Here is a 27,855-nt window from a genome sequence, read left to right on the forward strand (position 1 = left end):
TTTTATTTTTTCAAATGATAAAAAGAGTAGACACCGTTTATGAAATTAAAACAGTTCAGAGTAATAGAGTAAGAGTTGAAAATTCCCCTTAACTTTCTTCTCCACTCCTACTCATCTCATCCATTTGTTCTTTATCTTTGTAGATAATCTTCTGTGAGTTATAGAAACACCCAAATACACATTCACACACAGACATTTTTTTACATAACCATATGCATGCATTCATTTTTACAAGGAACTATTTTGTGATAGTTACATCACAAAATAACATTACAAAATAATTACAATGTTACTTTGTGACTTGATTTTTTTTCACTCAACAATGTATCATAATCTTTCCATATCAGTACAAGTAGATCTACCACATTCTTTTTTAACAGCTGTACTGTATTTCAAAGCGTAGAGATACTATAAATTATTTAACTGTTTTCTTACTGAAGGGTATTTATTTAGGTTGTTTACAACTTTATACATTTACAGACATGTTATATGTCTTTCTCCTTATCTTTGGATCTAAGAACAAATATTTCTATGATAATCTATGATAGATTCCTTGAGGTGAAATGATTGAATAGAATAAGTGTATTTCAAACTTCATAAATGCTGCCTAATTGTCAGTCTAAAAAAGTGATTCTATTAATACTCTCCCCTCAAAGAGTATGAGAATGCTGCTTTATCACACTCTTAATGAAACTAGGATATTAGCAGTCTGCAGTTTTGGCCAATGTGATGAATGAGGAGTATGTTGCTATTTTAGTTAGCATTTTTCAGCTTTTTATTAAGGGATGCCATCTTTCTATGCATTTACTTACAGTTTTTCTGCAAATTCTCTATTTGTATCCTTTTCCCATTTCCCATAATTAGGTTGTCTTTTTCTAACATCCTCGTAAGGAATCTTTATATATTTTGGGTGTTGATTCTGTATCTAACTATATTACAAAATTCTTCCCCTTGACTGTCACTTCTTTGTTTACAATGTCACTTGTGGCACAGAAGCTTTTAAGTTGTCATATTTATCAATAATTTCGTCACGGCTTTTGGGTTTCACATTTTTATTTTGGAGGCTGCTTCTACCACAAGATTATAAAAATATTTTGGTTTTGCTAATGCAGCAAATTAATTCTAACTTGAATTAGTTTTTGTATATATATGAGGAAGGGATATAATTTGATTTTCCTTATGTGAATATGAAATTATTCCATCATCATGTATCAAACAGTTCATGACTTAAAGTGCTATTTTAAGGAAAATTTATAGACAGAAAGTAGAACAAAGGTTACCTGGAGGAATAGAGGAGTAAGAAGTTGTTGTTTAATGGGTCCAGTTTCAGTTTGAGGTGATTAAAAGTTCTGGAAATAGATAGTGGTGATGGTTATACAACATTGTGGAGGTACTTAATGCCACTGAATTGTATACATAAAAATGGCTAAATTGGTAAATTATATATATTTTACCATAATAAAAAATGCTATTTTATGATGTATGAAATTCCTACACCTTCATGGGTCTGTTTCTGGATTCTGTTCTGTTTCACTGATTTATATTTTTCTCTTTAATATTATACTGTTTTAATTATTGTAGCATTATAAAATAGGTTTTAGTATTGGAACTGTAGGACTTGCCACATTATTTTTCAATTTTAAGATGCTCTTAACTGTTTACATTTGTGATTCCAGTGAACTGTAGAATCATCTTGTCATGTTCTATAACTGGTGTTGAGGTTTTGATTGCAATTGCATTACATTTGAGAATTCATGCCAGGTGCAGTGGCTTATGCCTGTAATCCCAGCACTTTGGGAGGCCAAGGCAGGAGGATGGCTTGAGACCAGCCTGGGCAACATAGCGAGATCCCATCTCTACAAAAAATTTAAAAAAATTAGCCAGGCATGGTGGTGCACATCTGTACTCCTAGCTACTCAGGAGGCTGAGGCAGGAGGATCGCTTGAGCCTAGGATTTCAAGGTTACATTGACCTATGATTGGGCCACTGTATTCCTAGGAGACACTGCAAGACCCTGTCTCTGAGAAAAAAAATAAAAGAGCAATCCTCTCACCAGGAGGCCAGCGCATCATTGGGAGCAATAGTACAACCTACTGCAGGGCCATTTTTATATTCTTCAGTGACGGTTTTTTTTGTTTGTTTGTTTATTTGTTTTCCTATCATTCTTTGGGCCCAGAAACCTTCAGTGAAGGTTTACAATGTCACTTGTGGCACAGAAGCTTTTAAATTGTCATATTTATCAATACTTTCTTCATGGCTTTTGGGTTTCACATTTTTATTTTGGAGGCTGCTCCTACCACAAGATTATAAAAATATTTTGATTAAAAAAAATTTTGTCATAATGAAGTTTGTTTATATTTTTAAAGTTTTCTCCAGAATACATATAGTGTTTGCTATTAAAATGAGATCCCTTATATCTAATTGGTTGTTAGGGAAGCTATTGATTTTATTGATTTATTTTTTGAGACAAGATCTCACTCTGTTACCCAGGCTAGAGAGCAGTGGTGTCATCATAGCTCACTGCAACCTCAAAATCCTCAGGGCTCAAGGGATCCTCCTGCCTCGACCTTTGAGTAGCTGGGACTACAGGTGCATGCCACCATGCCTGGCCAATTTTTCTACTTTTTGTAGAGACGGGGTCTTGCTCTTGCTCAGGCTGGAGCAAGAGCAATCCTCAAGCAATCCTCCCACCTCAGCCTCCCAGAGTGCTAGGATTATAGGCATGAGCCACTGCATCTGGCTGAAGCTGTTGATTTTTAAAAATGCATTTCTTTCTTTTTAATTGTGGTAAAATATATATAACACAAAATTTACCATCTTAACCATTTTTAAGTATATAGATTAGTGTTATTAAGTACATTCCCGTTGTTGTGCTATCATCACCACCATACACATGTCCACAGAATTCTATTCATTTTGCAAAACTGAAACACTATTCCCATTCAACAACTCCCCATTGTCCCCTCCCTACAAACCCAACAACCACCATTCTACTTTCTGTCTCTCTGAATTTGACTTCTCTGGATACCTCATATGAGTGGAATTGTACAATGTTTGTCCTTTCGTTACTGGCTTATTTTACTCAGCATTATGTCCTCAAGGTTTCTCCATGTGTGGCATGTGTCCGAATTTCCTTCCTTTTTAAGGCTGAATAATATTCCACTGTACTTATATTCTACATTTTGTTTACCTGTTTATTCGTCAATGGACAGTTGAGTTGCTTTCGCCTTTTGGCTGTTGTGAATAATACTGCTTGTGAACATGCTCGTACAGCTATTGATATTTGAATATTGATCTTATATTAATATATAGACTCATTACTTTAATAGTTTTTTCTTTTGATTGATTGCTTATTATTTATTTTTCATCTTTTGGGTCATTTGTCCTATTTTTCTTTTTGATTATAAATGCCCTTTAAAGATGATTTTACTGACAATATAGCTTTCAAAATACCTTCAATGTTTTGCTATCCAGTAATAAAGATACTGAGCTGTCCGATGGTTTGAGAGTCTAGAATGGAGAGGGTACCTCCTCCTTCCTTTTGGCAAAATGTAAGTTTTTTGTGGAGTGTGAAAGTAGAACACAACAGGAGGCTAATGGCTTCTTTTAAACTATTGCTTTATTAAATATCTCCTGCATACTATACTGTCACCCTCAAAATATTTTTTATAAAATTCATCATTGTGCTTTTCTTTTTCTTTTTCTTTTTTTTTTTTTTGAGACAGAGTCTTGCTCTCTTGCCCGGGCTAGAGTGAGTGCCGTGGCGTCAGCCTAGCTCATAGCAACCTCAAACTCTTGGGCTCAACCGATCCTCCTGCCTCAGCCTCCCGGGTAGCTAGAACTACAGACATGCGCCATCATGCTTGGCTAATTTTTTCTATATATTTTTTAGTTGTTTGGCTAATTTCTTTCTATTTTTAGTAGAGATGGGATCTCGCTCTTGCTCAGGCTGGTCTCAAACTCCTGACCTCAAGTGATCATCCTGCCTCGGCCTCCCAGAGTGCTGGGATTACAGGCATGAGCCACCGCGCTCAGCCTGTGCTTTTCTTTTTATTAGGTGTTTTTAAAATTTAAAAAATTTTGTTGAGGAATATTCATACACCATAAAATGTGTAGATCTTAAGTGTACGTTTTTGAGTTTTGACAAATGCATACACCTGTGTAACCTCCAAGCTTATGAGTATGTAGAACATTTTGCTCATCCAAGAAAAATTCCCTTAGGCCTGTTTCTAGTCAATCCCTCCTGCCCACTGTCCAGTGGCAACCAGCACTTGGATTTCTATCACCTGAGCTTAGTTCTTCCTGTTCTTTACCTTCATGTGAAGGGAATCATACCGTATGTACTTTTTTGTATTTAATTTCTTCATTCAAAGTAATGTCTGTTGGAAAATCTTTGTTGTTGCTTATACCAGCAGATAATTTTGTTTTATTGCTGAGTAATAGTCCATTGTATGAATATGCCACAATATGTTTATCCATTCATTTGCTCATGGATGTTTGAATTACTTCTAGTTATAGAATATTATGAATAAATAGGCTATGAACATTTGCATGGAAGTCACCTTGTGGGCACTCTTTTAAGTGCTTTACCTGCTATATCTCATTTAACCCCACGATTAAACTCTGAGGTTGATGCTATCATTTTCCCCATTTTATAGTTGAGATCATCTTCATGTTGCTGGTTAATTTACACAGATAATTCAGCTATTCAGTGGTAGATATTTGAACCTGTGCAGTCAGACTCCACAGATCTTGCTAATAAACAGATGTTGTGTGATATATTTTAGTCAAATAACTTTTTTTTGTTTTAGAAGGCATAGATATTTATGGAAGGTAAGCAATAAAGGTAAATATATTTTGGTTTCTTCAGATTTCTTCACAAGAATATGGAAAGGAAGTGGACATCTTTGCTTTGGGGTTAATCCTTGCTGAACTTCTTCACATATGTGGCACTTCTATGGAAAAATATAAGGTAAATAATTTCAAGCAACAAAATTTATTGACTATCACCTTCAAAGTGCTGCTGCAGACAGTTATTGCCTTTGTGTAGGGATGGGCTTGAACACATTAGTATCTGACTGCAAATGAAATGAATTTTCTCTCTTTCAAGTTTCGGCAACCATTTTGTTAAAGACCAAAAACTTTTATTTTCTTTGGAAGGTGTGTACGTCTCATAACACTCCTATTTGAGTCGGCCGGTAAAATTTTATTGATCGAATACTTTATGTTAAGACACTATACTAAGTGCTGCAAGGGTTATTAAATGAACGTGCCTTGTTCTCAAGGAGATGATTTTCTCAAAGGAAAAGTACTATAAATGTTTTAGGAGGAGGCATAAAGTCTGTGGAAGTAGCCAGGAGGGAAATGTTTCCAGCTGTAGGGATTTAGGTTTCATGCAGGCAGGTAAGCTGGGCTCTGAAGGATCAGTTGGCTTCTAATAGTTCAAAATAGAAAGGAGATTCCAACATGGAGACAGGGATGTGCAGAGTGTATTTGGGAACAGCAGGCAGTGTAGTTTTATTGGAGTATATATGTTACAAGGAAGTGATGGTCAGTGGAGCTGGAAAGACAAGTTGGGGCTAACTTGAGGAAAGAACATGACTTTCTTGTTTAGGTAGTGGGGAGCCACTAAAGGCAGTGGGCAACTTAGTTATCTTACTCTGGAGCTCAGGAAAGAGGACTCAGCTGGAGTCAATAGCCTTATCCTCTGCAAAACGAATAGAAAGTACCTACCACATAGAGTTTGAAAAAGGATGAAGGGAGATAATGAATATGAAGCACTTGTCACTTGACACTGTAATGTCAGGATGGTTGTTATTACAGATTGGGGCCAGGGTGGGTGGAAGGGAATCCTGCTTGCTTCTCGGCCAAAGAGACTTTCCCAAAGATCTGGAAACACCCTACCTAGATTTAGGGTATCCTCAGCCTTTAGTGCTTTCTGTTTGTTTTTCCTCCCAAGTAAATAATTTCCTTATATATATATATGTTTTATTTTCAGATTTTCAGAGATCTAAGGAATGGTATCTTCCGGGATCTATTCGATGACAAAGAAGTAAGCTCTTGAAAATAATCAGAATTTTATTTCTTTCAATGTTTTATTTCTCAGTATTGACTCTCACTATCATTACAGAAAATTCTTCTACGGAAATTACTCTCAAAGCAACCCGATCAGCGACCTACCACATCTGAAATACTGAAAACCTTGTCAGTGTGGAGGGATGATGTCTCAGAGAAAAAGAAACGAAACACACGTTAGGGCCCTTCTAAAAAAGTAGCCTGCTTCTGTTATGCTATTTCCTTTAATCATCTAAGATCTGGTATGGAATAGCAATATAAATTTATCTTTTATTTTCATTTTTCCACTTAATTTTTTACTACTATTGCAAAACCCTGAAACAAAATGCTTCTCAAATATATGTGGCTCTTTTTGGGTTAATTTGATTGAGACCTGTGTTAATTTATTATGGCTGCTGTAACTAACAAATTACTTGGGGGCTTAAAACAACACACATTTGTAGAGATGGCATCTTGCTCTTGCTCAGGCTGGTCTCGAACTCCTGGCCTTTAAGCAATTCTCCTGCCTCAGCCTCTCAAAGTGCTAGGATTACAGGTATGAGCCACTGTGCCCAGACTTTTTTTTTTAAATAACAGCTTTATTGAGATATAACTCACATACCATACAACTCACCTATAAAGTGTACAACTAAATGGTGTTTAGTATATTCACAGAATGGTGCGACCATCGTCACAATCAATTTTTTTTTTTTGAGACAGAGTCTCACTCTTTTGCCCGGTCTAGAGTGAGTGCCGTGGCGTCAGCCTAGCTCACAGCAACCTCAAACTCCTGGGCTCAAGTGATCTTCTGCCTCAGCCTCCCGAGTAGTGCCACCATGTCCGGCTAATTTTTTCTATATATTTTTAGTTGTCCAATTAATTTCTTCCTATTTTTAGTAGAGACGGGGTCTCGCTCTTGCTCAGGTTGGTTTCTAACTCCTGAGCTCAAACAATCCGCCTGCCTCGGCCTCCCAGAGTGCTAGGATTACAGGTGTGAGCCACCGCGCCCGGCCCCGTCACAATCAATTTTAAAACATTTTTCTCACCCCAAAACGAAACCCTACACCCATCAACTTCACACTCCATTTTCTCATAGCTCTAAGCAACCATGCATAAATCTACTTTGTCTCTACAGATTTTACCATTCTGTACATTTCGTAGAATCATACATATGATCTTTTTCACTTAGTATGTTTTCAAGGTTCATCTATATTGTAGCATGGTTCAGTTCGTCATTCTTTTCTATTTGCAAATAATAACCTGTTTTATGGATATATCATATTTTATGTATCCAATTCATTAATCGGTGGACACTGGGTTGTTTCCACTTTTTGGTTATTATGAATAAAGCTACCACAAACATTTGTGTCCATGTTTTATGTGGACATGTTCTCACTTCTCATATTTGTATACCCAGGAGGAGTGCAGGGTCCTCATACCTTTGTATATCAAAGTTATATCCACCTGTCAGAACCCAAATTCAGTGATACTTCTGCAGTGTTCTACCATCTCCCTCTAAAAATGAATCTTGTCTCTAGCACTCTCATTGTTTAGTGCCTCATTATTGTGCTTACCAGTTCATCTTGGAGCTTGGTCATTCCTGCAAAGCTGTTTCTCTCGTTATACTGGGAATTTGTGGAAAGCGGGGGGAGGGGGAGGGGGTAGGTGCTCTTATTTTTGTATACTCCAAGGCAGCCAGTGCACTGCCCTGCAGAAAGCAGGAACTCTGTAAGTGCTTTTGAATTGGTGTAGTAGAAATGTTTAAGAATTTCATATGCTTAATTCTACAAAATGTGCCTGATATTAGGTAATAATGTTCACTTTCAGATTTCAACAATTAAATGTTTGGCAAATAATGCTTGAAATAAACGTGTGTAAGGGAAACCAATTTGGCACATTAAAGTATTTAAATTTCAGAAGGTACAGTATTGGTTTTTTAGTTAAGAAAATGAGATATTTTAGAAATTCTAGATAGGACTGTGAAAATAAATGTAACACAATATAAACAAAAGTAACTGACAATATGATGTGTTAAAACTTACTTTGCTTTAAAGTTTCAAATTTCATATGAATGTTCTAAAGCAAATTAAAAAATTCTTTTCAATGTTTTGCTTCCTTGAGTTTTCATTATTGCCTAGTCATGAAATCATAAAAGGCCTATATGAATAAAAATAAATTTTTATTCACATATATATATATTTGGGATGTCGTTTCTCACTATGGTGCCCAGGCTCAAACTTCTGGACTCAAGGGATCCTCCTGCCTCAGCTTGCCACACCTGGCTGAAAGCCTGTATTTTTAACCCTAGATAGATGAGAATGGAGTGCTATCTCCCAGTATCTAAGGATGGTCTAGTTCTAGCCCCAGGCCTATAAATGTAGACCACAATCCTCGTGAAGTCATGGGTTCTATCAACATTATTCCAACATTCTCAGCATAATTATCATGAACATATTCAAAATATTTTAGGTCACTGAATAGATGGTGGGTTCTCCCCATATTCAGTAAGAAAAAGGGAAGCCGGCCCCTGCCTAACTCTATTCCATCTGAAATTATCCACATGGCTCAGGTACTGATTGAATGTTGGTATGTTGGCTGAAATGACAGGAAAAGATTTAACTGTGATTACAAGGGAAAGATGTACTCTTTTGTTTTTGCTACTAATACATTTTATTATTTTTAAACAAAAAACTAAACATTAAACAACAGTATTGAAACCATATAAACTTTAAATACTTTATATATATATTTACATTCATAAAAATAATAACTAGCTTTCTGGATGAAGAACTGAGGCCCAGAAGTTAACCAGATTAATGGTTCTTAAGCTCTGCTGCACCTCAGAATCAAGGATAGGATGCCCAAGCCACAGCGACCAATTACATCTGAATCCCTGGGGGTAAGACCCTTGTCTTATTATTTTTTAAAGCTCCTCAAGTTAAAGTGAAGAACAAGTGAATTAGGTAATATTAGGTCAGAAACTAATACTAGTTATACTATTGATTATCTTAACCTATGCAAGTGTAGGTTAGCTTTTGTTTTTTCTTCTGTATGTTGTTTCTAATAAACGAAGAAGTTGCTTTCTTGCTCAATGCAACTTGAAAGGTGAACTGTAAAATCACAGAAGTGAGATTACAACTCTATCCAAAGAACAGTGCTGCTCTATATTTATAATAACCTACAGCACTAGCTCTTATCCTCAGGTGCTTATGGGACTCACTCGTGGGACTTTAAAATAAATACAGATATCCAGGAACACTAGTTAAATCAAAATCACTAACGGAGACACCGGAGCATATGAACTTTTGAAAAGGTTCCTGATTTTGATGCCTGACCCTGGATGGAGCTCTTCAATAGTGTGCCATGTAGTATGTCCTTACTTTAAAGGTAGAAGTTGAATCAACACCTGCTAGGAATGTTGTCAAGGGGATTCCAAATTCAGTAAGTACTTAGATCACATGATACTTAAGGTTCTTCCCAATTAAGTTTCGTTAGCCAAAAAACTTATAACAGATCCCTTACAATGGATATATACATTGCCATGAAAACTCATGATTTTACCAGAAATATCATAATTACTTTGTCTCTAAAACTGATTAGAATTTAGTAGGTTAGTGGAACATTGCCTCTGACATCAGTCTTATTGAGGGGAATACTTTTCCCCTCCTCCTCATGCTTGGGTGAAGGGAAGGGAACTTCTCCTTGCTCCTTGGGAGAGAGAAGGATGGGAACAAGTTCTCTGAACCTCGTTCATTCCTGGTGGGTTCCCTAACCATGAAAGCTAACTGGTGGCAGAATGCAAAGATGGGCTCTGCTCCAACAAGGCAGAGGCCTGCAGTTCCCTCCAATCAGGGAGAAATATTGGGAGTCTGATTGGAGAAAAGATCAACCATGTTCCCTAATTCAGCTTCATTACTGATAAACCTGGTTATTTTTAGCTCCCTCTGATTCCCATGTCTTATTTCTCACTTTGTTCCAAAGTGACGAGGAGAATAAGAGAGTTACTTGGTGTTCTTAAGCCTCACAAACGTCACAATATAGCCATAAATTGTAATTATACATGTCTATGACACTTGTGTTCTCAAATAGCATTATTTTTTTTTGAGTTAGTGAGCGATTATTTTCTAAAGTACAAAGTATGTACTTCTAAAGTACAAAAAGAACAAAACATTATGTAAAGGCTCTCTTTCTTTACTCGAACAAACAATTTGGGATTTCTAACTGCTGAATTGTCTACCTCTAGAAAACAATGACATTTTTCAAGTTTCCACTTTATTGGGAATAATCTTAGTCATGATCTGCAGAAGTTGGTCCTGGGCAATTTGAAGATAGGTCTTCTTTATCTGTAATTTATGTGAGGAAAATAAAAAATTAATACAACTCTTATAGTAAAATATTCTAGAAAATAATTTCAATATGACATTTATTTTTGATCTGCTGTGTTTGCTACTTTACTAAATAAACCAGGAAAAGATAAAAACAACAATAACCAAAAATTCTTCACTCTCAAGTACAAAGTTCTTAAATACAAGTTAGCAAAGGCAGCTTGGACAAATGCATTAGGAGTGGAAGCACTTAGCTCTATAAGTCATTTAGCAAGTTTTAAACCATTTCTTTCATTACAATGAAAAAAAAATGGAGTGGATTTCAATATATCTAATTTTTATGTTTTAGGGACAATATTCTACCTAACTACATAAAAGTTAGTTCTGAAAGTTTAATATAAACATCTTTCAAATATCTGTAGCCCAAGAAAGAATCTTTAAAAATAAAGTATGAAAAAAATTCATCATCCTCAGGGTTAGTTTAAAATTATTTCTTTTGAAACAAAACACTGAAAAATTCCCTTCTGCATATTGTTTCTGAAAAGTTACATGTAATTTTAATAAGGCCTCAATTATTTCTATATCCACTATTTTTTTCTTTTTTTTTTTTTTTTTTTTGAGACAGAGTCTCACTTTGTTGCCTGGGCTACAGTGCCATGGCATCAGCCTAGCTCACAGCAACCTCAAACTCCTGGGCTCAAGCGATCCTACTGCCTCAGCCTCCCGAGTAGCTGGGACTACAGGCATGCGCCACCATGCCCGGCTAGTTTTTTCTATATATTTTTAGCTGTCCAATTAATTTCTTTCTATTTTTAGTAGAGAAGGGGTCTCGCTCTTGCTCAGGCTGGTCTCAAACTCCTGAGCTCAAACAATCTGCCCGCCTCGGCCTCCCAGAGTGCTAGGATTACAGGCGTGAGCCACCGCGCCCAGCCTATATCCACTACTTTTTGAAGACAAATGGAATAGAAAACTTTCATTGTCTGTTAGAAATGTGACTTTTACTAAAAATCAGAGCATTTATATTCAATATTTTTAAAAAGTATAAAGCATTTTCTTACCTTCATAGGCTGTTCCACACCAAATACAATATAGATGTTCTTGTCTTAAATAACTAGTCAATATTTGCAATTTTTCCAGTACCTAGATAGAGGACCCAAGCATATTAATAGTTCACATTGAACAAAACCTTAGTTTTCTGGTTCTTAGATCACGCCAAATTAGCCAAAGGCTATAAATCTTCTGTTATATTCTCAAATAGTTATTAGAGGTGTCAAGGGCAGAAGTATTAATAATATATTCGAATATGTTCCAGTTTATTAGCCACCGTGAGATTTTCACAAGTCTGCCAGACACAATTGGGACTACGTGTTAACATTCAGAAAATAGTTTTGGCTGGCTTTATTATAATCAGCATCCTTTAAAGACCCTTTCTACTTTCAAGGCATCTATTTCCTTCAGATAAGGTAAAGATGAACACTGCCACATTGTGCCATATAAGTTCTCATTAATGGACTCCCAGTTAAGTGGAACACAGGCTTTCCAAATAGTGAAAATTTTCTACAAAATTCTTATACTCAAGTAACCATAGGTGTATATCTTCCTTTCTTGAGTAATCTCTACTTCCTTTTGATTGTATTTTTTTGTTTTGTTCTGTTTTTTTTTATGGGTGGGGAAAGAAGTACACATTTAGAATCACTTCCAGAAGTTTAACAGGAAACAAAGCATAAACTCAACACTATGTGCACAAATGGACGTAACATTCATCGGTTGTTGGGCACGTAGGAGGAGGATGGGATGGGTAAATTCACACATAATGGGTGTGGTACGCATTGTCTAGGGGATGGGCACACTTGTAGCTCTGACTTGGATGGTGCAAAGGCAATATATGCAACCAAAGTGTTTGTACCCCCATAATATTATGAAATAAAATAAAACGTGCATATTAAAAAAATTTAAATAATTTACATTTGCAGCTAATCCATCATCCAAACTAAAGCTGAGGTGAGAGGGCAAATGGAAGCTAAAGGGAAAATTACATGAAAGTTTTGATTTTGGGTTAATAAAATAATCCTGTAATGTAGCTGTTTTCAACCATGGGCTATTTTTCCCCTTAGGGGACATTTAGCAATGTCTGGAGACATTTTTGGTTTTCACAAAGAGAGGTGCAAATGGCATCTGGTGGGCAGAGGCCAGGGATGCTGCTAAACATTTTACTGTGCAAAGGACGGCCCCCCACAACAAGGGATTACCCTGGCTCAAAGTGTTAATAATACCAAAGCTGAGACACCTCGCTACAAAGGAAACGGTGCCAGAACATACACTTAAATCTTCACTCTTATATTCATCTTCATCCTCTTCTTTTTCTTCCTCTTCCTCTTCTTCAGTCTCCTCTTCAAGCCTCAACCAGTACCATGCCTCCCTGGGAACCTGAATATTCTGAAAATACAGAATTATTCTCAATTAAGCATAGCGAAACATATGATTCACAGTATGTTCATGTCAACATAAATTCATTCTTCCAATAAATATTCACGGTGTGCTGCTTAAACAGTAAAAGCACTGTGCCATGAACTATGTGGATGCAAAATTCAATTACAATACTGTCTCCAAATTGCTGCTAATAGTCTGACGGAAAAAATGTGTATGAAATAATAAATACATGCTAAGAAATCATAAGTGTCATGAAATATATTCAAAACAAAGTGCTATGTAAATACAGAAAAGTGAGAGATTGCTTCCAGCATTCTATTTATATGAGGAAAATTTTACAAACATTTTTGAGACTTCAAATGCAGTTATTTTATTTTTATGGTACCTGAATATCTAAGATAAAGGCAAAGATAGAATTTTTTTAAACCATTCAAATCTGAAATAGATAGCATTCCACTTGATCTTACTAGTTAGACACATGCAAGATACTGAATATGAACTGAAATAGGCAATTCTGGTTAATCAAATACTATGAAGAACAAAATTTCTGCACATACTTATTGGGTAATTCACACACAACGTAGCTTCTTGCAGTAAATAAGCCATTATTCTATCAATTATCATAGGTTAGTAGTGCATGTTAAGTGAAAGCTTTCATGGGTGGAAAGCTAGATAAAGCAGGCTTGGAGTTTTGTTTTGTTTTTTTAAATAAAAATATATGGCAAATCATACTGGGTGCCAAAACACTTTACTAAACCGAAAGCAGGTAAAAGGCTTACTTTTTGGGCATCCAATTGTTGACAGGCTCGCTGGCTTCTTCTAAGATCTCCTTCTAGCTTCATCTCATCTTGCTTAGTTTTAAGTCGCATTCTAATTGAAAGAAAAAATTGTACACTAAAGGTCTGTATTCTCCTTAGCCATTTCCTATGGCCAAATACCAGAGAACATACAATAAAGAGGAGATGAAACCAAAAACAGCTCAAATATACAGTCTTACCGAAACTGTTCTGCAGCTTTTTCTTCAACTTGGTTTTTCATGTGAATCTTTCTTCTGTAGCTTTCTAATTTTTCCTCCGCTTTCCGTTTCAATAATGCCTCGTGACCGATGCCACTCTTCCCTGTTCAAATAGAAAATTCTGATGAGAAACTTACTGACTTGGTACTTTAAAATACAACAATTTAAATATTTGCAAATTAATGCAAGTCCCATTTGCATACAATTACTCACAAATCATTTGACTAGAATAATAGGAGAAAACACTAGGTTTTTTTTTTTTTCCAAAGCCCAAACACATGATCTGATTTTTACAAAGATCATTAGTCTCATCTTACAGTAATACTATACAAATGTTTTTCTAAAATCAGGAAAACACCATGAACTGTCATACTTTTATTTAAATATGATAAATATTAATAAAATATATTTGTTCTCTTGAATTTATCTAAAGTATTAAGCAAAACATGTAATGGATAAGTCTGTCTCAGAACACTTCCTCAATGGACAAAAATAGTATTGTGCTTTCAGTGGTTAACGATGTTTTTCTCCATATTTTTATGATCTGAATTATATTTCATACTCACTAAAACTTACTTTTATTTCTAGTTTAAAATGTTAGAAGTTTAACTAACAAAATTTTACTGAAAGCTTCCTATGATAAGAACTGTAACAGTACCATCATAAAAAAAGTATTTATTGAATAAATCTAATTGTAAAGTTATTATTACTGGTAAATATGCTCAAAAACAATGACATTACCTGTTTTGACATTGAGAGGAATTGGTTCAACAATACCATCTCCTAAAAAAGAGAATAAAACACAAACGACTTTAGGAATTCTTCATCACCTATTGTTATCTCATGTGCGTTAACAAACCAGGCATAATATTTTGAAGCACCTGCCATTTTTTAATACCAAAACAGTTCTAGTGAAGACAAAACAGAACAAAAAAACAACAAAAAAACAAATTCTTCCTCAAAGTACAGGCCAGTGTAGCATGCAACTTTATAATGCTCTATGCATATCCCCTCAAGTTTCAATGATATTCAAAACTGAAATCTGAACATCAATACTCTACATATTGTCAATTACCTCCCTTGTCTTCAAATACCTAGTCATCATCAAGGCTAATTCACAGCCTCTTATGCCACCTGAAGGTGGGGTTTTAAGAAGTGACAACACTAGCTAGGCATAGCGGTGCACACCTGTACTCCCAGCTACTTGGGAGGCTGAGGCAAGAGGATCACCTGAGCCCAGGAGCTTGAATCCAGCCTGGGCAAAATAGTGAGACCCTGTCCCCAATAAAGAAAAAAAGAAACAAGTGACAACACTGATAATATAGGTCCAAGAGGATGACAGCCTTAAGAGAAAGCAAAGCAATTATTAATATAATAAAGGAGAGAAAAGAAAAAGAGTTTACAGAAGCTACTATAAATATATAGCCTCTCTCCAGGTATACACTCTCTACATCTTAATAAACAGTTTCACTTCTGAAAAAGGGAGGTGAGAATTGAGAGTCTCTGACTGGATGGTCACTCAGACAGTTGCCATAGGTACAGAGCAAGCAGGGCAGGGTCCTGCCATCATCCTCAATGCTGTTTCACTGTCTTTGGCCATTGCACTTCTCAGCCCATCACCTGTCACCATTCTTTGCTGCTTCTATTGTAAGCCACATCCATCTCTGTTGTTAGTGCCTGCACAGCTAAGATGGGCTGATAAACAGCTCTTGATGGCACATGTGGGGTCTAAAATGGATATGAGAAGATAAATGTTTCCTATAAGGCTTGTTAGCACTTAAGAGACTGAAAAGTTTAAGTTGTTTTAATTTCTGTGTAGATGGATAAAAATTAAAGCATCAGCTTTGGTCCTCATCAATAAATCACAATTGGGTGGTTAGGAAAACCTGTCTATTTCTGAATAGACTTACCACTTTTGCCAAGAGCCTGACCACTTTTATATCCCATCTTTTGGAGCAAAGCAAACCCTTTGTTTTCACAGCCTAGTGCATTCTTCAACCCAATGTCACGTCTTTCTTGTTCTTCTTCTTTTAAACTCTTCTGCCTATTTTTCAAATTTGCTTCCTGTTGCTTTTCTTCTTTTCGACGGGCTTCTCGGATTTGCCTCAGCATTGGCAATCCTGGTCTGACATCTTCTCTGAACAATAATGGAAGAAGTTATTTTAGAAGAGTACATGAAGTTTTCTCATAACTCTGCCAATACTCTTGACACTAGTTAATATTTCAGCACTACTTCTAGGATATCTTTGTCATCACTGATGTTACAGCATAATCAGTGACCTCCAAGAATGGCTGTTTTAGTAGAAATGATGAAGGCTGGTGCCAGGTTGTAGGAAACTAAAGGAAATATAGAACTGAAGAAATTAGAAATAGTAAGTTTAGACTAATTTTTTTAGGAGGTTGGCAATAAAGAACAAAAGTGAATAGCAGCTAGAAGAGACAATAAGATGAAATAAAAGAAAAGGAGTAAATTTCCTTGGAAGAAGGCAATAAAAAGGATCAAGGGCAGAAGAAAAATAGTTAGCATTAAAAGGAAGAAGGGGCAGGGTGCTGTTGCTCACGCCTGTAATCCCAGTACTCCGGGAGGTGGAGGCAGGAGGATCACTTCAGGTCAGGAGTTTGAGATCAGCCTGAGCAAAAGCGAGACCCCGTCTCTACTAAAAACAGAAAAAATTAGCCAGACAACTAAAAATAGAAAAAATTAGCTGGGCGTGGTGGTGTATGCCTGTAGTCCCAGCTACTTGGGAGGCTGAGGCAGGAGGATCACTTGAGCCCGGAAGTTTGAGGTTGCTGTGAGCTATGCTGATGTCATGGCACTCCAGCCCAGGCAGCAGAGTGAGACTGTGTCTCAAAAAAAGAAAGGAAGAAGAGGCTCTTAGTATCTTTGTATGGAGACATAAGAAGTATTTCCATAAAGCAAGACTAACTTTCCAACTTCACATTTAAAAATCAATGTCATTGCTTAATAATCTACATGTTTATATGTATCATTATGTTAGGTGTGCACATTTACTTACTGGACATTAACGAAGGAATCAGACATATAGTCCTCTTCTTCTGCCATGTTCAACTTAATATGGCAATAATATCTATAATCAAATAGGATAAAGTAAGAATTCCTACATATATATATATATATATATATATATATATTTTAGTCTATCAAAATGGAAATAAACCCTTATGTACCCCCAGCCATGAGCTTTCTCTAGAGCTCTACTACCTATTTGAGTGCCCTCTGGACATCTTTACCTGTGGAGCTCTCAAACTCAACAACCCAAACAACTCATTACCTTCCCCCCCAAGCCTTCTGCATTCCTGTATTTCCACATGAATGTCATCACTATCTCCCTGTTCTGACCTCTTATACACCTCTGTCAATTCTTCCTCCATAATATTCCTCACAGACATTTTGCCTACAGTTGTGACCACTTCTTTAGTTCAAGCACCTTTTTCTCACCTAAACTGTTACAAGTTTCCTAACTGGTCTCATTGCTTTTGGCCTCTCCTCTTCCAATCCATCCTCAGCACCCGCTCCAGAGTTGTTATTATTATTATTTTTTAAATACAAATCAAGTTAGGTTACTCTCCTATTTCAAACCCTTCGATAAACTTGACCCTGTAGGCAGGGGCAGACCAGCCACTCTAGCAAAGTAGGAGATGTCATCCTTCATAATCTGACCTGACTCTCCTTTAGGATTCACTATTCAAGCCACATTGGCTTCTCTTTGCCCTCTGAATATACTACAGACATTCCCTTCCTGCTAGGCCAAAAACCTGTACTCTCTCTATAGACGTTTATGTTCAAGCTGCTCATTTGGAACTTGACATAGTTAACACCTCACTTATATGGAAATATTTTGGGGAATAGTTTCCATCCAACATATTTAAAATCATGTAACTATTAGCCCTTACAGGATTAAAATAATTATCTAGAAAATTGCTTCTTAAACTTTATCATGTATATGGATTGCCCTGCTATCTTAAAATACAGAATCTGATTCTGGGGCTGGAACCTGAGGTTTTGCACTCTAACAGGTTCCCAGGCAATGTTGCTAGTCCAGTTGCTAAAGACAAAAGTGTATACACATATGTTGTTTAATCCTGCCCATCATTCTTTTCTTTGGGAACCCAGCCCTCTGCCCTCCATGTGGTTCTAGTAGAGAGTGGCAATATCAGTACCCTTTATTCCCTTGGGCACAAAGACAGCCAATTATAGTACCCTATGTCCCAGCAACAAGGGAGGGATGACCCAAAAGGGAAAATATGCATCTCTTTCCTTATATGATATGAATATATGGGTTATGGAGAAAAGAAGCTCTTTTTAAGTGGGGTTTCTGAAGCTGGCCTGTGGACGGCCATCTTCTGGGCCATATGAAGAGAACCTGTCTGAAGAATGAAGCCAGATAGAGAAAATGGAGAAAGACAAGCCTAAAAGCAAGAAGTCACCAATTCTAGTTTCCAAGGCCCTGATTTCTTTGATGCTGTGATCTAGCATTCTTCCCAGCAAAACACACTAATACATTTCTGCATTATTTAAGCTTGCTTCAGTAGGGGTCCTGTCAACTGCAACCAAGAATATGGACAATTACACTGGATGAAAAAAGGATTACAGTACTGGTTTTCAATATTTTTAGTATATGTCTTCTCAAGTAGGCTATAAAACACAAAGATGAGTCTATATCCTCCCTACCTACCACTGCATCCCAAACATCATAAATTATTAGCATATGTTTAACTACAATGAGCACAAAGGTCTTTAATATTTGTGATTTTGTAATAATAGAATGCTTTTTCTTACGTCAACATGTCATTTTTAAATAGTTTTTAACAAATATACCATAAACACAGAAAATACATAAAACAAATGTATACTTACTTAATTACTGTGAGGCAAATGCTCTTGTAACCTTGTGGTACCCTCCAAGATGGCCCCCAATGATTCTTGCCTCTTGGTTCGAAATATCCTTGTGTAGTCTCCTACTACAGTGAACAGGATTGACCTGTATAAACAATAAGATCTTATGGAAATGATGGAGTTGACATTTTGGTCATAATAGACACTGCGGCTCTTAGATCACTTTAACTCTGAAGTTAGTAGATGCCTCACTGGAAGGAAGTCAGCTGTCACATAATGAAGACACTCATGAAGCTCTATGGGGAAGGCCACATAGGAGGAACTGAGGCCTCCTGTCAACAGCCAGCACAGACTTGTGAGCCACAAAGTGAGCCACCTTGGAAATGGCTCCTCTTCCCCAGTCAAGCCTTCAGATGACTCAGCCTGTCTGGCATCTTCACTACAACTTCTTAAAAGTCCAAGCTAAGTTAAGCTAAGTTGCTAACCAATTCCTGATCCACAGAAACTGTGAGATAGTAAATGACAGTAACAGTCTGTTATACAGCAAAACATAATACAAACCATCACCCACATCAGGAGATAGAACCTTTTCAGCTACCTGGGAGCCTTCTCTGTCCCCTACCCAATCACACCCCTCCTTTAGTTCTAGGAATAGTCACTATTCTGTCTTTAATGGCAATTACTTCCTTCTTTTTCTTTACAGTTTCATTATCCACTTGTGCGTCCTTAAACATTACAGTTTAGTTTACCTATTTTTAATTATAAGTTAAAAATGTGTATGATTATATACAGCATTTGTGGTAATTCACTGACTGTCTCTAAACCTCAGATTCTTCATTTGTAATGATAGGTTTTTTTACACACAATGGTTTAGCACTTACCCAGTATATCATATATTTTTATCACTTAATCATCGTTAACAACTCTATGAGGTAGGAATAGCTAGCTCTGCTTTTCAATTGGAGAAATTAAGACCCAGTCTGGCTAAATGACTTGCTCAAAATAACAACGAATTCAGGTCTCAGCAGTCTTGCTACTGTAAATAGGATTAGCTTATTCTTAAGGATTAGATTATTTTTAATTATTTTATTATTTTAAGCTATATTTAGCTCTAAAGTGCTAGGCAGATCTGAATGGAGTTACAGTTGTTTGTAAAGCACCCTTTCTATTGGTACAATAAACTTTAGCATTATCAATTCCCATTAAACATAAACATAAACTTTACAAGGTGATATCCTGGCAAAGATGACAGTGGCCTGGACCAGAGCAATGGAAATGGTCGGATTTGGGGTATATTTGAAGGTAGAGCTTGCAGGATTTGCTGGTGGATTTTAGGTGGCGTATGAAGAACGATGTCAGGATTACGCCAAGCTTTTGGCCTAAATACATGGAAGAAAGGCGTTAACATTTTTTGAGAGTGGGAAGACTGTAGGAGTAGGTTTCTTTCTTTCTCTCTTTTCTTTCTTTCTCTCTCTCCCTCTTTCTTTATTTTTCTGTAGCGGCGGGAAAGTGGCAACAAGAGTGCTGTTTCAGACATATTGAGAGTCCCATTACATAAACGAGTGGAGAGATGGACTACACAGCTGGATATACAGTAGAAAGGTGACAAGAAACGCCTCACTCCCAAACACTTCCCTCAGGAAACGCTGACCCCTTCCCTCCCGCGTTCTTCCTAGCTACAGGCGTCCCATAGACTCGACCACCCACGGATGGGAAAGAGGCTGATGGTGCGATGGGTAATCATGGCCAGCCAACGCGCACTCCCTTTTACCATCCTACCGATCGCCCCCAGTTCCTTACCTGGTAGCTCTACTCGCGCCGATTCGCTTCTGGCCAGACTGAGTATACGAGCGCAGACTCAATTGGAAACTTGCAGCAGGCGGGGCTAGGAGGACGTGGTGAGTGCGCTTGCGCAGGACCAGTTTTCCGCGCACGCGCTCTTCCCTCGTTTCCTGTTGGCCCCAGTGCGGGAGGCGGGGCATCCGGGTCCCTTGGTGGCTGCCTCTACCCCTGGAGCTCAGCTGATCGGCCCCAGTCTGGGAGGTGAGGTCGTGGGACCATACACGTTGACGCGCACACAAACCCCTTTTCCCCAGTACATTTGTAGAGGGGTGGGGAGGAAATTCGAGTTCGTTATGAACACTTTCCCTTTTCTGGCTCCGTGCTTGGTTCGGAGCCGCATCCCCGTGCGGTTGACAACCTGAGGAACCCTGCAGAGGCCTGCGGCGGCCTCTTGCATCCCTCCCACCCTCCGCCCCTCTCGACCTGGCACCGCGCTGCGGTCCTTGGAGTAGCCGGGTTAATTCAGATCCCGAGCGCGCGAGGCCTCTGTCGCCTGCATTCCTGGACCACCCGGTGCTGTCACTGACGCTGCGGCCGCGGGGACCCCGACCCGTGCCTGCAGGAAGAGTCTTGGAGACGTGCAGTTTGGGGTCTTTAGGCTGGCAGGTTTTGACCTCCTCCTGGGCTAGGTGCAGCGGGGGAGGGGTAAAGATGCTATGTACCGAGAGGTGGACGAGAAAAAAAGGAGGATGGGTTGTCAGGCCCAGCTGTTGTGTTTGATCTTGGTGCTTCAGTTTTTTCTCATTTATAGAACAAGTTCATGACATATGTGTTGCTAGGCAGATTTCTTCTGGAATAATGCCCTTTTTGCAATATTCAGTTTTCCTTTCATCCCATTATTCATTCTTCCTCACCAAGCACGGTTGTTTTTGTACCTTTGTCCTTTAAAAGTAGCTTCTCAGGTTTTGCCTTGTTATATTTTCCCCCCAAATGAAATGGGAAATAAAGTCATACTTTTCATTTCTTAGTGGTTACATTCATTAAGCTTTAACATTAAAAAAATCCTCACAAAATCCTTCTTGCTCTGTTGTTTTAAGGTGGGAATTTAAAAGTTCAGTAATGGAGTTAGCCCACAGTTTATTACTAAATGAAGAAGCTTTGGCTCAAATCACCGAAGCAAAGAGACCAGTTTTTATCTTTGAATGGTTGCGATTTCTTGATAAGGTCTTGGTTGCTGCCAACAAGGTATGGTATTGCTTTTTTTCCTGATTGGGTTAACATAGAAAGATTATGTGTTCATGATTTGTAAGAAAACACACATTATGTTTTGGAAAGGTTGTGGGTCACTTATGGAATTTGGGAATATTACACTGATGGGTATTTCTAGTTTATTTTTTTCTATTCGTTGGTAAAACCCAAACGTCATTTAAATTCAGCTTATTGCGTATTGCATGTCTCTACCTGGGCAACTCAGTGTGACTGGAGAAAAACATGACTACATGGCTGGTGTGACTTTAAATTCATCATCTTCAAGTACTAGTGGTCTCTCAGTCTGCCTAACAATCCTATTATCTTCACTTAACTCTCTGAGGAGTTAATAATAGGCTTTTATTTTTTTCTTTCTGTTTTCTTCCTGTATAGTCTCTTTGATTCAAGTTGCCTTTTATTGTCTGAGTGTTTTGCTTTCTGCCTTTAAAATTAGATACTTGGCTCAAAAGTCTGATGATCTTTGGCTGTCTGATCAAATTTAATGGTGAGTAGTAAAGAATTTTCTGGGCAGGGCCAATTTTGTTAACTGGACTTCACTGTAGGCTGGTTTGGTTCCTCATCTTAGTATCTTAGCTTTCTCTAGGCTGATCATTTCCCAGAAGAGAGTTTTCTACTCTAGTGTCTGAAGGGTTAATGGCTAGCTGCCTAGGTTCTAGGAATTGGATGAGAAGACTAGGGACTTCAATAGTCAGTATGTGAACTTTTACTCAATGCCTGTTTTCAGTGCAGTTCCCCAACCTACAGCTATGCCAGGGGTCCTCTAGTCCAGAGATGTGATATTTTACTCTTTCCCGAGAATAAGATTCCTGTCTTCTTCTGGAATGGAGGAGAGAGTCTTACAGCTTCTTAAACAGACTCTCAACCATTCCCCCATTTCTAGGGACAACTTTACTCCCACCTCCAGAAGCATCTAGGACCTAAAAAAACCGTGATCTCTTAGGAGGTCTTGTGTTGTCAGTTGGGTCTCTTTTCAGCTTTCCTTATTGGGAATATTTGGCTTCCAAATTTTGTGTTGATTCTTTTTCCTATTTTATTTACCCTTGTGGATCTGTGCATTTTTGGGGGTTGTCTTTTAATATGTTTTTCATGGTGTTTGTAGAGAGACAGTTAACATGTGGATTCACTTGCAATCTTTAACTAGAAGTTTCTATTTTCTCTTAAATCCCTTCCACCTAGGCATTTGTTGCCTCTACTCCTGTGGTCCCCAACCCCAGGCAGCAGCCTGCCAGGAACCACACAGCAGGAGGTGAGCAGCAGGGCAAGGGAACAGAAGCCCCACCAGCACTCCACAGTGGCTCCCCATTGCTTGCTTGAATCACTGCCCCAGCACTCCCCTTCCCCCTGTCAGATCAGCAATGGCATCAGATTCTCATAGGAGTGTGAACCCCACTACAGACTGCACATGCCAGGGATCCAGGTTGCGTGCTCCCCTTGAGAATACAATGCCTGATGATCTGAAGTGATGCCCCCCCGCCAACCCCTAGTGTCAAAAAGTTTGGGGACCTCTGCACTCCACCGAAACAGCTCTTCTCCAGCTATCACAGATCACAAATTGCCCCGATATTCTGTCTTATTTGATCCATCCCCATCTTTTGACATAGCCGATCCTTGACCTTGAACCACTAAAACATTTTTTATTTTGTTGTGAAATTGATAAATACAAGAGTATATAAAACATATCTAAGTTATGAAGCATAATGATATTATCTATATACTCTCCATCCAAATTAAAAAATAAGATTATCATTACTTTGCACAGGTTACACGAAGTTCTTCCTGTTTGTGGCTTCTCGTGACACCATTTGCTTTTATTTCCTCTATTTCACTAGCTACTCCTCATTCTCTTTTGTTGGCTCTTCCTCAGTCTAGGGCACTTTTTTTCTATCTATACTTATTGCTTTAATGATATCGTCTAATCTTATGATTTTTACTACCATCTATATGATAATGACTCCCAGATATCCAGCTGTTTACTCCACCTCTTTCTTGTCTAAATGGCATCTCTGAGTTAACATATCCAAACCAAATTCTCGATTTCCCCTCCCAAACCTGCCCTTCCCTAGTGTTCTCCATCTCAGGAAATGACCATTTTCATCCCTCTAGTTGCTCAGGCCAAAAACGTTAGAGTCATTCTTGACTTCTCTGTTTTTCTCAAACTTCACATCATAGTCATCAGCAAATTCTGTGATTTCATCCACAGATATTTCCAGAATTTATTTACTTCTTATCATCTCCATGGTTACCACCATAATCTCTCATCTGGATTACTGTAACTGCTCCCTGTTTGCTCATGATACTTCCATCCATGTATCTTATAGAGTATTCTCAGCTCAGCGGTCAGAGTGAGCCTGTCAAAACATTTAGATCATGACCTTCCTCCGCTTCAAACTCTGCTCAGAATAAAATACAAATTTCTTACAGTGATATATAAGACACTGCACGATCTGCTCCCTTTTACCCTCTGACTGCATCTCCTGCTACTTTCTCTTTCTTTTTTTTTTTTTTTTTTTTTTTGAGACAGAGTCTCACTGTGTTGCCCGGGCTAGAGTGCTGTGGCATCATCCTAGCTCACATCAACCTCAAACTCCTGGGCTCAAGCGATCCTTCTGCCTCAGCCTCCCGAGTAGCTGGGACTACAGGCATGCACCACCATGCCCGGCTAATTTTTTCTATTTATTTTTAGCTGTCCAATTAATTTCTTTCTAATTTTAGTAGAGATGGGGTCTCGCTCTTGCTCAGGCTGGTTTCGAACTCCTGAGCTCAAACAATCCTCCTGCCTCGGCCTCCCAGAGAGCTAGGATTACAGGCGTGAGCCACCGCGCCTGGCCCTGCTACTTTCTCTTTCTCACTCTGCTTTGGCCAAACTGGCCTTCTTGCTATCCTCAAGGATGCCAAGCATGCTCCGGGCTCAGGACCTTTGCACCTCTTATTCCCTCTGCCTGGAATGTTCTTCCCCCAGTCACCTGCATAGCTCCGCCCTTCACTTTTCAGAGAGACCTTTTCTAGCTAGTCTATATAAAACAGTAAGCACTCCTACTGTTCATTTGTTTATTTGGTAAACTCTATCCCTACCCACTAGAATGTAAACTTCATGAGGGCGGGGACTTTGTTTTGTTCACTGTTGCACCCCAGTGCCTAGAATAGTGCATGACATACTGTAAATGCACAATAAGTATTTCTTGAATGAATAAATGAATTCTAGGTATTGATTATAGGTAGATATATGTATTTTTTTGTTTCCTAGGGCTCTTCAGTTTCTTTTGGTTTCTTTCACTGACCTGTAACTTTATGAATTACTGACTTTGCGTTTACGTGGGAAACCTATTTGGATTCTAAGATATCAGTTGTCCATACACCCAATATTTTCCATCCTTTGACTATTGGTTTATTTCTTAGTAAGCTGGCCTGGAAACTTTTTGAATCAAAGTGGTCACTTTTAGTGGAAGCTAACTTGTTAGCACTGGAGAGGAATGAAGGAGAAAATCTAGGAAAGAATGGTTCATTTCTTACTGAAATTTTCCTTCTTTTGAAAATCATCATTTATGGTTCTATGCTTAAGATAATATAGATTTTAATTATTAGTAATAATTATAAGTAATTATTACTTAACCTTAAATGTTAAGTATTTTTTGATTAAAAGGTGGCAAAAGTATATATAAGAAAAAAATGTTCTCTCTTTAATTTTTTTTATAACAGACTGATGTAAAGGAAAAACAGAAAAAACTTGTTGAACAATTAACTGGATTAATAAGTAGTTCACCTGGACCACCTACCCGAAAATTGTTAGCTAAAAATCTTGCAGCCCTTTATAGCATTGGAGACACTTTTACAGTTTTTCAAACACTTGATAAATGTAATGACATTATCAGAAATAAAGATGACACTGCAGCCTACTTACCAACAAAATTGTAAGTATTTACTTTGACAGAGATCTTTGAAGTTTTATTTGTTCTTTCAGGGAAACTTAGTAAGGGACTACTGACCATAAAGACCCCCAGGTGGGTGGAACCTGAGGCATTCTGCTGACAATAAAAGCTCTAAGTAGATCTGGGAAAGGGAGTCTACTTCCACATACCTATTTACCACTGGGACTTCTAGCACACTGCCAACAATTGGTATGGTGTCAGCAATTTGCCCAGGGGTCTTTTGGTAAATTTGGGTGGAGATAATATTCTTGTCTGAGACATAAAAGGGTTTCTAGGTGATGTAATTGAAGCAGGAATAGGCAAAATACAGCCTATTCCTAGGCCACATCCAGCCTACTGCCTGTTTTGTAAGTAAAGTTATGTTGGAGTACAGACATGCCTGTTCATTTAGGTGGTAGCTGCTTTCACACTATAATGGCAGAGTTCAGCAGTTGTGAAAGAGACCATTTTGCCTGCAGGTTTTCTGACCCCTAGATTAAGAGCTTAACCCAACTCCTAGCCCATACTTGTGGTTTGGGTCAAGGGCAGACTTTTTGGAGCAAGTGTTAAGGGTAATGGCTATAGGGATGCGTCCTATGAATGAATCAAATAAGAAAATCAACAGGTATAGTACAATGAAGAGTGCTATGGGAAGGAAAATAACACCTTAATAAGCTTGGTTATGGTGTAAGGGGAAAGCATTGCCAAGGAAGGCATCTCAAAGAAGCATCAGCTAAAGAAGATCAACCATCAAAGAAGGATACGTGGAAATTAGGTAAGGGGTTAAGATGGGAGGAGCAAAGATGGATATGATATACTGAGAGTCAGCAGACTTTCTGGAAAGGGCCAGATAATTAAGTACTTTTGGTTTTGTGGGCTATGCATTTCTGTAGCAACTACTCACCTCTGTCATAGATAGTCTGTAAATGAATGGGTATGGCTGTGTTCCAATAAAACTTTAGTACAAAAACAGGTGGCAGGCTGGATGATGGGCCAGATTTGGCCACTGTCTGTAGTTTGCCAGTCTGTTTTCTAGGTAAAGGAAACTTCTAATTGGAAACAAAAGTGGCGTGTTTATACTTTACTTATTGTGCTTTTCAGAAGATAAAAAATAGAGGAGGGAGGAACCAGTTGTGAGGGGAAGATAATGAGTTCAATTTTAGGAGTGGGAATATCTGAGTGACAGTGTAGTAGGTGGTTGGAAATCCTGGTCTGGATTTCAGAGATCTGAGTTGGGAATGTAGTTTTGGTGAGTAGGGAATAGAGATTTGGGAATAGGCTGAACCCTTTAGTATGAATAAAGTTACCTAGGAAGAATATATTATTTGAGAAGAGAAGACGGCCAAGGATACCACTGTAGAACACCAATATTCAGGGACAAGGGCAAGTGTAACAGCTTACAGAGAAAATAGAGAAATTATTCTGAACCTGGATGGTGATTACATTGTGGTTAGATTTTTGTGTTGTCTGGGCTAGATACCTCAGAAGTTTTAGAGGAAATTAGAGAGTACTAGGGCTTTCTAGTTTATTTTGGAGTTTTAAGCTATGTTAATACTTTGATGATTTAGTTCACCACCACTTAGCAAATATATAATTTTGTAGTTCTGGTTAAATAGAATTTATTACATATTATTCATATGTATTTAAAATGGATTCATGGGTTCTTTTAGGAATTTCCTAATATATTCTGGCCTGTGACCTCAGCCATTTTTAAATTTATTATCAGCCTATAGAGTATGGAAAAAAACATGAGATTTGGAGTCAAAGAGGTGAAGGTTGATTCCCTGATTCTACTATTTGTTATGTGTATGATTGTAAGATAAATTTATTTAACCTCTCTCATCTGTAACTTGGTCAGGTCACATAGCTATTAGGTGGCAATTTCTATGATTTAGGCACAGACTCCAGAGCATCTGCTCTTAACCACTGTGTTTTACTCCTGCCTCTAAGTTAAACTCACAGCTATTCATTTACTATTGACATGAGTGATGGTGGAGTCATTTCTTACTCCTAAAGAGATGTGCTGTTATTACCTTCTTCTTCCAAGTGTTCCATTAATACAATTTAGATTAGATTTTACAAGTTTACAAATAATAGTATACGATTACTAAATATCTTATACATTTGTATTGTTCACAGGCAGGCGCTGTGAGTAATACAAATATATAAGATACATTCCTTGTTTATGGAGTTTACATTTCCACTCATAGGATAAAA

General features: G+C 37.9%; 3 protein-coding genes across 5 annotated transcripts in view; 2 read left to right on the forward strand and 1 right to left on the reverse strand.

The window, feature by feature from the left end:
- The window catches only part of EIF2AK2 (eukaryotic translation initiation factor 2-alpha kinase 2), a 30,552-nt gene extending 24,020 nt beyond the window's left edge, over nt 1–6,532 (forward strand). For all 3 annotated transcript variants that reach the window (XM_012653878.1, XM_012653880.1, XM_012653879.1), the window contains 3 exons: nt 4,871–4,972; nt 5,999–6,052; nt 6,131–6,532. In XM_012653878.1, coding sequence (XP_012509332.1) covers nt 4,871–4,972; nt 5,999–6,052; nt 6,131–6,256 — 282 coding nt within the window. In that variant the 3' untranslated portion in view covers nt 6,257–6,532. The remainder of the gene's footprint in view (nt 1–4,870; nt 4,973–5,998; nt 6,053–6,130) is intronic.
- Nucleotides 6,533–10,266: 3,734 nt separating this feature from the next.
- On the reverse strand, nt 10,267–20,538 carry GPATCH11 (G patch domain containing 11). Its single transcript, XM_012653815.1, has 10 exons — nt 20,483–20,538; nt 18,704–18,827; nt 16,842–16,913; nt 15,735–15,961; nt 14,566–14,607; nt 13,807–13,927; nt 13,589–13,679; nt 12,699–12,815; nt 11,438–11,519; nt 10,267–10,397 (listed from the first exon to the last, which is right to left on the reverse strand). Exons 3-10 carry the CDS (start codon nt 16,886–16,888, stop codon nt 10,342–10,344), a joined length of 783 nt encoding a protein of 260 aa, XP_012509269.1. The 5' UTR covers nt 16,889–16,913; nt 18,704–18,827; nt 20,483–20,538; the 3' UTR covers nt 10,267–10,341.
- A 1,045-nt stretch (nt 20,539–21,583) lies between these two features.
- Nucleotides 21,584–27,855, forward strand: part of HEATR5B (HEAT repeat containing 5B) — a 105,782-nt gene continuing 99,510 nt past the window's right edge. The window contains 2 exon segments of the mRNA XM_012653801.1: nt 21,584–21,709; nt 25,430–25,641. Coding sequence (XP_012509255.1) covers nt 21,584–21,709; nt 25,430–25,641 — 338 coding nt within the window.

The sequence above is a fragment of the Propithecus coquereli genome, unplaced genomic scaffold (genome assembly GCF_000956105.1).
Source record: "Propithecus coquereli isolate 6110/MARCELLA unplaced genomic scaffold, Pcoq_1.0 Scaffold43, whole genome shotgun sequence".
In the NCBI taxonomy this organism is placed as follows: Eukaryota; Metazoa; Chordata; class Mammalia; order Primates; family Indriidae; genus Propithecus; species Propithecus coquereli.

Coding starts and splice junctions, on each gene's coding strand:
- GPATCH11 (XM_012653815.1), bottom strand. CDS start 16,888: ATGGCAGAAGAAGAGGACTATATGTCTGATTCCTTCGTTAATGTCCA. Junction 12,816..13,588: donor AACAATTGGATGCCCAAAAA/GTAAGCCTTTTA, acceptor CTGTATTTTCAG/AATATTCAGGTTCCCAGGGA. Junction 11,520..12,698: donor ATAAGAGTGAAGATTTAAGT/GTATGTTCTGGC, acceptor TCCTCTATCTAG/GTACTGGAAAAATTGCAAAT.